Source organism: Sminthopsis crassicaudata, chromosome 4 (genome assembly GCF_048593235.1).
Source record: "Sminthopsis crassicaudata isolate SCR6 chromosome 4, ASM4859323v1, whole genome shotgun sequence".
Classification (NCBI taxonomy): domain Eukaryota; kingdom Metazoa; phylum Chordata; class Mammalia; order Dasyuromorphia; family Dasyuridae; genus Sminthopsis; species Sminthopsis crassicaudata.
This window is the reverse complement of record NC_133620.1, coordinates 335,561,578-335,575,276: the sequence shown is the minus strand read 5'-3', so window position 1 is coordinate 335,575,276 and position 13,699 is coordinate 335,561,578. Positions and strand designations below refer to the sequence as shown.

At 37.5% G+C, this 13,699-nt stretch overlaps 1 protein-coding gene across 1 annotated transcript; it reads right to left on the bottom strand.

The window, feature by feature from the left end:
* On the bottom strand, positions 1–9,630 carry MRPL58 (mitochondrial ribosomal protein L58). Its single transcript, XM_074260729.1, has 6 exons — positions 9,402–9,630; positions 8,211–8,247; positions 2,374–2,433; positions 913–995; positions 650–819; positions 1–394 (listed from the first exon to the last, which is right to left on the bottom strand). Exons 1-6 carry the CDS (start codon positions 9,588–9,590, stop codon positions 310–312), a joined length of 624 nt encoding a protein of 207 aa, XP_074116830.1. The 5' UTR covers positions 9,591–9,630; the 3' UTR covers positions 1–309.
* Between the last annotated feature and the right edge of the window lie 4,069 nt (positions 9,631–13,699).

The following is a 13,699-nucleotide window of genomic DNA, read 5'->3' as shown; positions in this document are numbered from 1 at the left end:
TACCAAATCATTGGAAATGCTTTATTGTTATTTTATTGTTAAATACAAAAAGGTGTATTTTTTTCTTTCATTTATTACACCAGGAACCATCTCTTTGGGTTTCTGAATGACTGCCAATTGCACTTCTTAGACTCAGAGTTCTCAAAAGGCATGACACAAGTTTCTCAGGGGTATGTTTTGAATTGAACAGACCTTAAATCTGTAGGCTTTCTAACTTAAAAGTCCACGGGCCATGCTGTTGTTACATCATGAGCAGAACCAGTTTGAGAACCACTGAAGAGGTCTCCTTCATGAAGCTGGAAGCTAAGTTCAGTCCATATCTACTTTCCTGCTTGCCTTTATGATGGAATGCATTCTCTTCTGTTTGAGCCTTTCACGATTCATATTTTCTACCCTGAAAAGAAAAAGTGAGAAAATATGCCTACATGCCTACTATCAACAGCTTTCCAAGAGACAAGTAGGGCAACTACAGAGCAGAAAGAGAAGCAGTAAGATACATGGGCAAGTTCCTCCCTTCCCATTCAGAATTTCCATCTTCTTTATGCTACCACAATCTGGTCATGAATCCTGAAAACCCTTGTGAATCTGAACCCTGCAGAAGAAGGTACCTCCAAGCCCTATTAAAGGAATCTAGGGAACTTTCTGTTACCTGATCCTCCGAAGCACAGCATCCTCTTTTGATGGCTCTTTGGGAATTTGGCTGGCTTGGGCAATCATGTCTCTAATTTTCTGGAGGCAATTTGCCAAATTTCGAAACTGATAGCGGCTGGAATCAGAGGTAACAATCAACTCTCCTGATTTGCTGATCTTATTTTTAAACTGCAGTAAGAAAAAACAAAAAATTCCAAATTTATTCATATAAGATTTAAATAAAATTAAAGATTACAGGAGTATGTAAAGACAGTTAATTACCAAGACAGCAATCTTTTGCTGGACAGGCTCTGCAATCCAATCTGCTGTTGCTAAATGGAACCGGACTTCAGCCTTGGTATTTACTGTGAATGAGAGGAAAAACATAATATATAATATAAAATACAAGTTCACTGAGACTTCTTGATGGAAAGCAAATAATGCAGCTCTGAGAAATTAAATTGTAATCCTTACTTGGTGACTTTCCAAGAATAATGGCATCTGAACCTTTAAGTTTCAAATTCTGGAATGTGAAATTCTGAGGATTTAGAGCTGGAAGGACTTTTAATAATCATTAGTCCAATCCTTTCCCTTATGAAAAAAACCTGAATTCCAAAGGGATAAAATGGCTTTGACAAGGCAACAACTAAATAGCAGCATAGGTAAGATTCCAGTATGAAAATCTTCTCCTTCAAGTTAGTCTAAGTCATCAGCTGGGGAGAGAGGGTTAACTAACCCCTTAAGAATAGGGAAGCATTTTTAGTTGAAAAATAAAAGCTCTCATTTGCATCAATGCTCAATGCAATGTTCCTTTTCTTCATATGAAAAGAGCAAGGAGGAATAGTGCATATGTGAATAATGCTAAAAAAAAAAAAATTCATTGGCTAAGCAGTAACTTTATACTGCTCTTTCTAGAGAAACTTAGTTGTGGCAACCACAGCAAAAAGAGCAAAGAGCCAAAAAGCTCTAAAATCAGACCAGAGGCCAGAATGAAGAACAGGATTACTATAAGCTGGCCACAGTTAAGTCTTTACTGAAAATCCCTTTAATCTGCTTGGAATGTTATAGCATAGCTACCCAGGCAATAATAGCATTTAGTTTTGTTTTTTAAAGATGTGTATTTTTATATATTCTGGTTTCTCTTCAGATTATATAAATCTTTCGCCTTTTACTAAAGATGTGTATTTTCAAAACATCAAAATGGATAATTTTTCAACATTGATCCTTGCATAGACTTATGTTTTAGATTTTCCCCTCCTTCCCTCCACTTCCTCCCCTAGATGACAAGCAATCCAATATATGTTATAAATGTTAAAATATATGTTAAATCTAATATCTGTAAACATATTTATACAATTGTCTTATTGCACAAGAAAAATCAGATCAAAAGGGAAAGAAAATGAGTAAGAAAACTGTTAGGATTACAAGGTGAGAATTCAAGTTGTCTGGACAGTTCTCTGGCTCAGAATTCACATCTTTAGTTCCGGCCTTTAGGGGGAGTTGAACTTCTGAAAAGGAGTTTTACACAACCTTTAAAAGGAGCAAGTTCATTGGTTGAAGTATTTTCTCACAAGCCCCGTTGAGTTCTCACTACAATCTCTGCTAGGATAAAAGAGGAGGGCAGGAGAGCAAGGAGTTAGTCTACTCTGGGACAGAGTTGGGACGGCACTCTGGAGGAAGAAGAGTCTAGTCTGGGATTGAGTTGAGCATTTAGTTTTAATATAAAAGAAAGCAATGAGGTACCTTTATTAACATTCTGCCCTCCAGGACCACTACTCTTGGAATAAGATATCTGCAGGCGATCTGTAAGACAGAAGAAAAAGACATTTTTACTCTGGGTCAAAATGATCCATTTACCAATTTATTTTTTATTTTTATTTTTTATTGTTATTTTAACATCATTTTCATTTCTGATTATACTCTTCCCCCTTTTCTTACCCAGAAAGCTACTGTTCATAACAAAAAATAAAAGCATTTAATCCACAAGCATTTATCAGTTGCAAACACATACAAGGCACTTTGCTAAGAACTGAACATATAAAGAAAAAAGCAAAAACAATGCTTATCCTAAAAAAGCTTACACTCTAGTGCATATGATTAGATAAATAAAAGAACAATCAGAGCAGATGGAAAATTGCCCTAGAACACAGGTACAGGTAGCTGGAATGACTTAAAAAGAGCTCTTGCAGATGTGGGATTTAAACTGAATTTTGAAGGAAGCCAGATTCCAAAGGTCAATGGAGAGAAAGAAAAGAACATTCTAGGCATAGGAGGACAATCAATGCAAAAATACAAAGAAGGAAAATGGAGTTATCAAGTATAGCAGTAGGGAGCTCATATGGCTAGATCAGAGAGCACAAAGAGAGGAGTTACATGTTAGAAACCTAGAACAGAAAAGGCTAGGGTATGAAGGGCTTTAAAGGCGAAATAGGAATTTACATTTGATCCTAAAGGATAATAAAGAATCAGGAATCATTAGATTTATATTTGGCAGCTAAGTAGAGGATAGAATTGGGTAAGGAGAGGGGGGAAGGAGACCTTCATCAGGAACTCCAATTACATGACAACTATTATATTTCAGATAAGAGGTGATGAAGGCCTTAATTAAGGTAGTGCCTTTAAGTGATGAAAAGAAATGTATGTGAGCCATAGTGTAAAGAAAAAAGCTACAAGATTTAGCAATTGATTAGATAAACGAAGTGAGTGAGAATAAGGAGATTGACAAAAAATTTGGAAACTATGATCACTGAAAGGATGGTGGCAACCTCAAAAGTAACAGAAAAGCTTTGATGAAGAGGGGGTTTGGGAGGCACAATAATGAATTCTGTTTTGAATATAATGAGTTTGAAATGCCTACAAGACATCCAGTCTAAAATATACCATAGATAATTGGTGAGGTGGAGCTCAGAAAAGAGAAAGAAGAAGAGGGCCCAGGACAAGTAGTCAGGGTTCACTCATGTACCCACTAAGGTATGACATGGATGAACATCTAATAAAGGAAAATGAGGAATGGTCAGACAGGGGGAGGAGAACCAAGAAAGAAAGGGAATAGAGAAAATGGTAGTCAATAGTGTCAAATATTTCAGGGATCAAGAAGAATGTTACTATTGAGGCATTTCAGTCATGTCTGACACTCTGTGACCCCAGTTAGGGTTTTCTTGGTAGAGATACTGGAGTAATTTACCATTCCTTCTCTTGCTCATTTTGCAGATGAAGAAACTGAGGCAAATAGAGTTAAATGACTTGCTTAGGATCACACAGCTAATAAACATCTGACACTAGATTTGAACCCTGGTCTTTGGTACTCTAGCAAAATGAATGAGGATTTTAAAAAGGTCATTAGATTTTGAAAATTTTAACATTAATTTAATTAATGTAATCATTGTTAAGTGTAGAGGAACCAATTTCAGTAGAATAAAGAAGCTGGCAATCAGATTGTAAGAAATTGAGAGAAGAGGTAAGAGGGGGTGAAAGGAGAGTAAGTGTAGGCCCTAAGTGTAATTAGCTTTATCAAGGAGTTAGTAAAGAAGGAGGAAAGACATAGGATGGTAACTACTGGATGGGGTAGAAGGTTTAATGAGAAAGGCTTTGTCATGTTTGTAAATAGCAGGGAAAGAATCAGTAAGTAATTGAAAAGAGAGAAGGAAGGAGAGAGAGAGAGGAAAGGAAAAGATAGAAGAGGAAAGGAGAAGAGGAAGGGATGGAGGGGGAAATGAGGGAGGGGGAAAAAAGAGAAAGCGAAAGTGTAAACAATTTGCTAATGAAAATGGGAAGGACAGGATCAACTTCATATGTAAAGTAGTTGGACTTGGCAAGGGCCATCTTTTCATTAGAGGAAGAAAAAAACTAGGAAAAAAAGAAAGAAGTTCAGCAAAATCATTCATCTATCAACTGAGTCTGATAATAAATGTAAATATGCCACACATACTTTTCTATATTTCAAACTGAAAGAGGTATATTTTCTCGTCTTTTTTTTAGGGACAAACTTCGTCATTATAATTTCACAGAGTATAGCTTAATTTTTTTTTTTTTGTTCTGAACATTTATATTGTTAAAGTCTTTGTGTTTTATGATTTTCCTTGTTCTACTTACTTTTCCTTAGTTCATATGTGTCTTCCAATTTAAAAAAAAAAATCTTCATAATCATCATTCTTACAATTCAATAATATTCCATTACATCATATACCACAATTTGTTTAACCATTTTACAGCTTGTGGGTGTCTACTTTGCTTCTGGTTTTTGACTACCACAAGAAGTGCTGTCATAAATATTTTGATGTGGAAAGGACCATTCTTTTTATCTTTGACCTCTTTGGAGTATGTCTAACAGAATTTCTGGGTAAAAGAGTAAGGATATTTTAGTGACTTGCACAGCACAGCTCCAAAATGCTTGGCTGGACCAACTCAGAACCTGCCCAACAGTGCATTTCCATAATCCCTCTAACATTGATGGCCCCCATTTTTTATCACCTTTTCCAATTTCCTGGGTGGGAGGTAAAAACCTTAAGCATTTCTCTTATTATTGAGATTTGGAGCATGTAAATGTTAGGAGATTACATTCTTCTTTTGAAAGTTTATTTATGGCAACTTAGCACACTCTTGATAGAGATATAGAAAGCTATTTGGAATTATGTTCAGAAAGTGACCAAATTATCTCTCTCCCAGCTATACCACTTCCCACTAGACCTCTATCCCAAAGACATCAAAGAAAGATGGGAAAAAAAGATCTGTATATATAAAATTACAACAGTTATTTTTATGCTAGTCAAAAAAGGAAAGCTAACGGAGTGTCCTCCTCTTGAAGAATAGTTAAACAAATTGTGGCTTATGAATGTAATAAATTGTTGTTCCATAAGAAATTATGGAATGGACAATATCAGAAGAAATTGGGAAAAACCTTTTTTGCCTCAATAATATTTGATTTTTCCAAATATGTTAAGATAGTTTTCAATATTCATTATTATAAGATTTTGGTTTCAATTTTTTTCTCCCTTCCTTCTTGAACTTCTCCATCCCAAGAAGCAAGCAATCTGATATAGATTACACATGTACAATCATTTTAGACATCTTTCCATATTTGTCATGTTGTACAAGAAAAATCAGGCCAAAATGGAAAAAAACCATGAAAAAGAAAAAACAAACAAAAAAGATAAAAATACTATTCTTTGATCCACATTCAGTCTCCATAGTTCTCACTAGGAAAAACTTTAAAAATTAATTAATACAGAGTTAAGTAAGTAGAACTAGGAGAACGATTTACACAGTTAACAAGAATATATAGAAAAATAACTGAAAGATTTTAGAACTCCGATCAATGCAACAAGTACAAAAAAAAATGAAGAACAACATGCTATCTACCTCCTAACAGAAAGATAATGAATTTAAAATGAAGACATACATTTTCAATGATTAATATGGGAAGTTTAAGTATTGAGAAATGAATTTTTTTTTTTTTTGTTTAATTTGTGAATAGTAGTTCAATATAGCTGAACACGTGCCCTGGTTAATTTTAGACACAAAATGAGATGATGTGAATGTTATGAAAGCATTATGTAAATATAAACATACTATTAAGGATCTCTAATTAAAGGAGATAGTGAGAGGACCAAATGAAATAAACAAAATATTTGTTACTTGGGGGAGAAGGGAAGAAAAGTGTTCATATTCTTTTACCACTTATCCACCAGACAATGGTTCTTAGTCTCACATATTTGTGTTAGTTCCCTTTATATAATCCTTTTATTATTAATGTCACCTATTTTTTTTTAATAAAGCATCTTTAATTCAATGAACTTCATATCTTTACATTCAGAATTTTGGTATGGAAGGGAGAAAGATTTTTATTATGCTAATTTTGTAGACAGGAAACTAGAGAAAATAAGGAATAAGTGACTTATCTACAGCTAATGGAGAAACTGAGACTGAAATCTAGATCTCCTGTAAAAAACTACAGGGCACACAGATCTGTTGGCCTCAATCTTTTTTTTTTTTTTTTTTTTTTTTTTTTTAAATTAGGACTGTTTTAAAAGTTGAAATATGATGAATAACGGTACCATACTTGTTTTACACTGAAGTGAAGGTGAAGTAGAAGGAACAATGAATGGAGTTGAGCCCTTACTTTGTCACCATAAATCCTTATGTATGGCTGGACAAATCAGGTAACCTCTTTGAGCCTACATTTCCTTATCTGTAAAAATGAGAAATTAGGACCAAATCCAATTGCCATTGGACATATATCTTAGTAGGTCAAATTCAATATGTCAAAAGCTCTGTTCTTCCAAATATTTTTATTTCTGTTGATGACACCCCTATCTTTCTAATCACCCAGGTTTGCAATCTTTGAGCCATTTTAATTCTTCCTTCTTCCTTACTTTCCCTATCCAGTCAGTTACCAACTCTTGTTCATTATACTTCCATAACTTTTCTCAAATCCATCCCCTTCTCTTCTCTCACATGCCCACTAGTTCAGACCCTATTTGCCTCTCTACTGGGCCACTATAATAACTTCCTATTTCCAGTTTCAATCCTTCCCACAGCTGGGACATCTAACATTCCTAAAACAGAGTTCTGACCCTGTTACTTGCCAGCTTAGAAAAAAGCTGCGACTTTCTACTGACACTAAGGTATTTAAAACTCCATTTGTTTTTACCTGTGCTCTTCAGACTTAAAATAACCCCCTTCATGTACTCTATAGTCTAGCCAAACTGTCCTACTAGTTTTCCCTTGAATTAATGCTTTAACCCTTTCTCCATGCCTTTGTCTACCATGGTTATAGCATGCTTTTCACCTTTATTCCTCAGAGCAGTAACTTCCTGCAAGGCTTAGGTCAAGTGCCACTTTGTAAGAGAAATCAATTCCAATTTCCCCGAGCTTTTAGTGCTCTCTCCTTTTCCAAATTATTTCCTATTTATTTTCAGGTGTATATGTATCCTGGGACAATCTAAGATAAACGAGGCCCGTGATTGTTCACATTTTTATTTGCAGCCGCCCACACTCAGTAAAGTACATTATTGTTGCTCAGCTGTTTTAGTTCTGTCTGATTCTTTGTAAACACATTTGGCAGAGACACAGGAGTGGTTTGCCATTTCCTTCTCCAGTTCATTTTACAGATGAGGAAATTGAGGCAGACAGAGTTAAGTGCCTTGCCCAGGGCCACACAGCTAGTATCTGAGGCCACATTTAAACTTAGGAAGATGAGTTTTCCTGCCAGTAGTCTGGCATTTTACTGCAGGACCTATATTTTATATAATGACAAGTAAATTATTAAAAACAGTAAATGTTTGCTTAATAGATCTAAATAGATCATTATATTCCCTTCCAACTCTATCATACCATAATCTGTGAAAAGCAATCTTTTTGATTAACTCAGAAGGAAAAGGGTTGAAAAAGACAGTAGGGACAGTCAGTGTTCTAGGGTTTTCTAGCTAGCCAAAAGGTCTTTTGTGAAGCTTCAGTAAATGCAACATAAAGAAGGTGCATAAGATAGCAGCGGTAATAAAACTCTCAACTTAAGAGAAAATAAAGAAAACTCTTTGGAAGAACAATCTGGTTTTCTAAGAGTGAAATTTGCGCTGACTTACCTATGGGAATGTCAGTGCTGGACTGTTTTGCACCATCCTACAACAAACAAACATATACTCAATGTTAAGAAACACACACACTGCTAAACAAAATCTTCTGGAGCAGCTGATTTCAGAAAGGGGGTTGGCAAACTAGAGCTTGAAAAGAAATCTGGAAACCTACTCGGGACTTAGGGATGGTTTTTACATTTTTAAATCCAAAAAATCTTATTTATTTTGAAAAACTTACTTTATTAACATAAAAGCAATTATTAGTTTGGGTGGCAGATAAAGGTGGGTCATTTGCCAACTCCTGAGGTGACAAAAGTGCTTTGGAAACCGTATGCAAATATAAGCAACTCTCTAAGAACGCCCTCCCCCCAAAGTCATCAGATTTGTGGTCTCAACTGGATCTCTTTTAGATCTTATGAGTGCACTGAATCTACTATTCTTTTTCACTGTGGGATCCAGCACTTCAATATAAGCACCAAAGAATGGAATAGAAGCAGATTCTATAATATAGCAAACATTGCCAATTGAAAGAAAGCTGTTGCTATCTCCACCATAGCAAAGTTTCTTGGAAAAACAGCCCGCAATTCAATGTTGGGCTCTTTTGTGTTTTTTTTTTTTCATTTAAATTTGTTTTCGTTTAAATCTAAGAAAAATCAAAGGACTACGCCTGCCATTGTGGTGTCTGTCTGTCTGCCTAGCTTGCCCTGGGTCAGACCTCAGAGAATCTGAGGGAAGATTTGAACTGCGGACAGTGTTCTATCCATCGCAGCACTCAGCTGCCCCACCAATACACTACTCTTCCACAGAGAAAGCCAACAACTCTGCCAGCTGCTAAGCTAAGCGGCCAAGGAGTCACGCAAGACCAGAAAAAGTCCACAGTCTGGTCCAGGTTTTCCCATCTAGAAAGAATCACGTGACGCACAGACCCAGGGAAGAAGTGCCAGCCCCAGGACCCGAGCTCGTCTCCGAGCCTAGCCAATGAAACGCCAGCTCTCTGACAAGCCTAGCCAATGAAGGACCAGTTCTCCAACATCCTTATTGGCTACGTCATACCCAGCTAATGAAGCGACAGCTCTCTGACGCCGTCACTAACCGGCGAGCCCTAGACCTAGCCAATGAAGTGCCGGCTCTCTGATGTCACCCTGTGCCTACCCCCGGTTCCCTCCCTCCACTCCCTCTTGCCGCCCAATTCGCCCTTACCGGGACTCTCCAGGCAATCTCTCGGCCGCGGGAGTTCGGATACAACTTGTCTAGACTGTAGATGCTCTTAAACTCAGAACTAGCTGCCTTCTCGTGAAGAGCACGGCAGAGACAGTGGCCGGGCGGCTGAAGCAGAGCCAGCCTGAGAGAAGCCCTACCCGGTAACCAAAGACACTTGGTAGCGGCCATGTTGTCTTCTCCCGGCTGTTTCCGCTGGGTGTTCACTCGTTACAGATCCGGCCGGAAACGCAGCGAAAGGTCAGGGTCTACTGGCCACGTGTATCCGCCCATTTTAGGCTTCAGGAAGCCAGCTGAAAGGCACGATCTAAGGCCGTAATGTGCTTGTTAATGGGGATTTGTAAGTCCTCTAAGGTGCCAGGTTGGATTTAATTTTTTTTTTTTAAACTGTGAGCTCTTTGCAATCAGGAACTACTCTTTGCATTTCTTTGTATTCTTAGCACTTAGCATAGTGACTGTCTCATAACAGACACTTAATAAGTGATTATTTCTAATTGGTTTTTCCCCACTGTGACTTGTGATTTCATAAATGTTAAGGATTTCATAGGCACATATAGAGAGAGAGCTGGAAAAGATCGTAGAAGTAATCAGAGCCAGAGGTTTCCTTGTTTGTGTCATGGACTCCCATATGAAAGTCAGGTGAAGTCCCTTTCGGAGTAATGTGTTTTTTTTTGTTTGTTTGTTTGTTTTTGCAGAGGCATTTGGGATTAAAGGTCACACAGCCGGGAAGTGTTAAGTGTCTGAGGTCATATTTGAACTCAGATCCTCCTGACTTCTGGGCTGGTTCTCTATCAGCAGCGCCACCTAGAGGTTCCTATGTAAAATGCAGTCATTACAAAGGAAATAAATTGTATTGTAATCTTTTTTTTTTTTTTTTTTTTTTTTAAGCTTTTTATTTATAAAACATATGCACGGGTAATTTTTCACCACTGACCCTTGCAAAACCTTCTGTTCCAAATTTTCCCCTCCTCCCCCACCTCCCATAGATGGTAGGTAATTCAATACATGTTAAATATGTTAAAATATGTTAAATCCAATATATGTATACATATTTATACAGTTATCTTGCTGCACAAGAAAAATCAGATCAAGAAGGAAGGAAAAAAAACTTGTGAAAAAAAAACAAAAATGCAAGAAAACAACAGAGAGAATGAGAATGTTATGTGTGTTCCACACTATTTCTATACCTCTGGGTGTAGATGATTCTCTTCATCACTGAACAAGTGGAACTGGTTTGAATCATCTCATTGTTGAAGATGGCCACGTCCATCAGAAGTGATCATTGTATAGTTTTGATGTTGCCCTGTGCAACGATCTCCTGGTCCTGCTCATTTCACTTAGCATCAGTTCATGTCAGTTTCTCCAGGGATCTCTGAAATCATCCTGCTGGTGGTTGGAACACACACACACACACAAGTTCACAGCCCCATTAGGAGAACATATCTACTACAGAGCATATCCATATCCTGAGTACTAAGTAGCCCATTCCCTTAATTTTATAGATGATGAAATAGACATAAGGCATGTGAGTGATTTGTCTTAAGTCATTCAGGGAGTAGATTGTCAGGGCTAGGGTTTGAACTGTTCTCTAGACTCTAGAGCTAGGAGCCCTAAGCACTGGATTTGGAGCCAGAGATACTTGACTTGGAATTTTTGCCTGAATGATCATAGGATCATAGATGTATGTCTGGATTGGAGATCAATGGTCATCTAATTCAATCCTCTCATTGGTGAGGAAACAGTTAGAGAAGTTAAGGTATTTGTTCAAGCTTTCATTCTTCTAAAACTGCAGTCTTCAGGGTTACCGATGATCTCTTAAATGTCCAGTCTAACGGTCTTTTCTTCCTCATTTTTCTTCTCAATGTCCTATCACCTCTGCCCCTCTTAAATCACCCTTTTCTCCTTGATATTCTCTTCTCTCAAGGCTCTGCAGTCCTGTTCTTTCCTAGTTCTCCTCTTCCCTGGATGATAGCTCCTCAGTCTTTTTTGCTGAATCTTCATTGAAGTCATACTAATTATGGGTTTCCTCTATGACCCAGTCCTGGGATGTCTTTTCTCTAAATAATATGAGTGATTGCAATATGGTGCAATTGATGTAAATTGTGTCCCCTTTGACTTTTGGGGAGCCTTGAGGCTTTGTCCCCCTTTTGGGGGGGAAGTTCCTGAGTCTCAAACTCTTCTCTGAAAGAGACCCACCTTCAGGGAGCCAGTTGGGTGGTCTCATTCAGTTGGAGAAGGAGGCCAGAGATGTGGTCATACCATCTATTGAGTTGAAGATTACTCCAGAAACCACTCCCAGTAGCTCAAACTCCCAAGATACAGTAATATCTTTTCAATTAGAGATCTAGGCCTGGAGCATTGTCAACAACTGAGTGAATCTCATTCAATTTTGAATGGATTCAAGGCTAATAAAAGACAACTCTGACCCCTGAATCTTTGCAGAAGCCCTAAACAGGATGATGCTTGCTAAGGAAGCTCTCTTCTTAGCAAGCTGTCCTGCCAGGACTTTTTTTTTTGCCCACTGGTGAAGATATTCTCTTCTCAGTGATAACCTTTGCTATCTTTCTAATAGGACCTTTTTGCCACTAAGAAGACTGTCTTCCTAGCAAGCTGACTTTCAGTGCCAATAAATCCCTTTTTGCCACACAGATTTCGGGTTTGCAAATTTTTTCATATATGACCTATGTTTTGGACCAAAGGGCATTCTCCACCTCAATTCTTACGCCTCATCACAAAAACCACTAACCTCATCATTTGCCCCTCATCACAGTTATCCTTGCAGATAATTTCCATATATACACACATATTCCTATGTATATTCATGAACATATATAGAAACATACAAATGTTTCTTCCTAATCTTCCTAATAACTCTCCTGAGCTCCAGTCCCATATCACCAGCTGCCTTTTGGACAAATCAAATTGGATGTCCTGTGGGCATGTCAAACTCAAGTCTAAAACAACTAATTTATCTTTTCCTAAAATTCTTCAATCTTTCTGACTTTTCTTATTGTAATTAAGGACACCACCGTCCTCTGCCTGTATACTCAGGCTCTCTAAGTGTCATCTTCAAATCTTCACTCTCATCTCACATATCCCATCTTTTGGTATATTCCTAGACTACTTCAATATCCTTTTGGTTGGTCTGCTTCAAATCTGTCCCTACTCTGATCCATTTTCTGTTCACTGATAAAATGATTTTCTTAAAGGCCCCTGCCCACTGAACTATAGTAGTTTCCTATTACCTTGCAAAGCAAATATAAAATCCATTGGTATTTAAAGCCTTTTACAGCCTAACTCACTGATGGAGTAAATAGACCCCAGCAAAAGGCCATGTCCCTGGTAGCAACCCACTATCTAGATAGGCCTCAGGGAGGGATACTGAAAGAATTATCTAGATGGGCCCTTGTTGAATTTCTTATATTGACAGGATTATTTTATACAAATAGAGCTACCTTGAACTGAAGCCCACAGTGACCATATACAATCTGGAGGCCATGTTATAGATGTCAACCCCTGAAGTTATTTTGTTTATAAATCCCTTGATCAGCTAGCATAGTTAGCATACAATTCTTTTAAGTCCTTTTATAAAAGGCTCTCCCCTAGAAACATTGTGTGAATCTTACTCTCATCAGAGTAGGCTCAAAGAGTAAATAATTGACATATTTGTTTTTCAGAGAATTCTCTCACCTCATTATAAGGGGGGAGAGGAAAAGGAAAAGGGGAATAAGAGAAGGGTACAAGAAAGGGGAAGGGACTTAAAAGGAGGGGGGAGGGATACTAAAAAGGGAGGGCTGCATGTCATAAGTGGGGTCCATAAATTAAATACTGGGGAAGGGGTTCAGGGGGGGACAAGGAAAAAAAAGCATAATCAGGGGATAATATGATGGCAGGAAATACAGAATTAGTAATTTTAACTGTAAATGTGAATGGGATGAACTCTCCCATTAAATAGAGCAGACTGGATCAAAAGTCAGAACTCTACAATATGTTGTTTATAGGAAACACACTTAAAGCAGAGAGATACATACAGAGTAAAGGTAAAAGGTTGGAGCAGAATATATTATGCTTCAGGTAAAGTCAAAAAAGCAGGGATAGCCATCCTTATCTCAGATCAAGCAAAAGCAGAAATTGATCTAATTATTATTATTATTATTATTTTTTAACCGAAAATAAATATTTATTGTAAAATAGTGTTTGTCCCAAGACACAGCGTAAGAAAAGAGCATTCCAAGCTGCTGGGTGATGCTGCCTGGTCCCTTTGGAAGGGATAAGGGCAT

What these genes read in the sequence shown, in the direction of transcription:
- MRPL58 (XM_074260729.1), bottom strand. Translation starts at nt 9,590, where the DNA reads ATGGCCGCTACCAAGTGTCTTTGGTTACCGGGTAGGGCTTCTCTCAGG. An exon ending in AGATTGCCTGGAGAGTCCCG is followed by an intron (nt 8,248 to 9,401) that starts GTAAGGGCGAAT and finishes TGTTTGTTGTAG; the next exon opens with GATGGTGCAAAACAGTCCAG. An exon ending in GCTGTGCTTCGGAGGATCAG is followed by an intron (nt 395 to 649) that starts GTAACAGAAAGT and finishes TTTTCTTTTCAG; the next exon opens with GGTAGAAAATATGAATCGTG.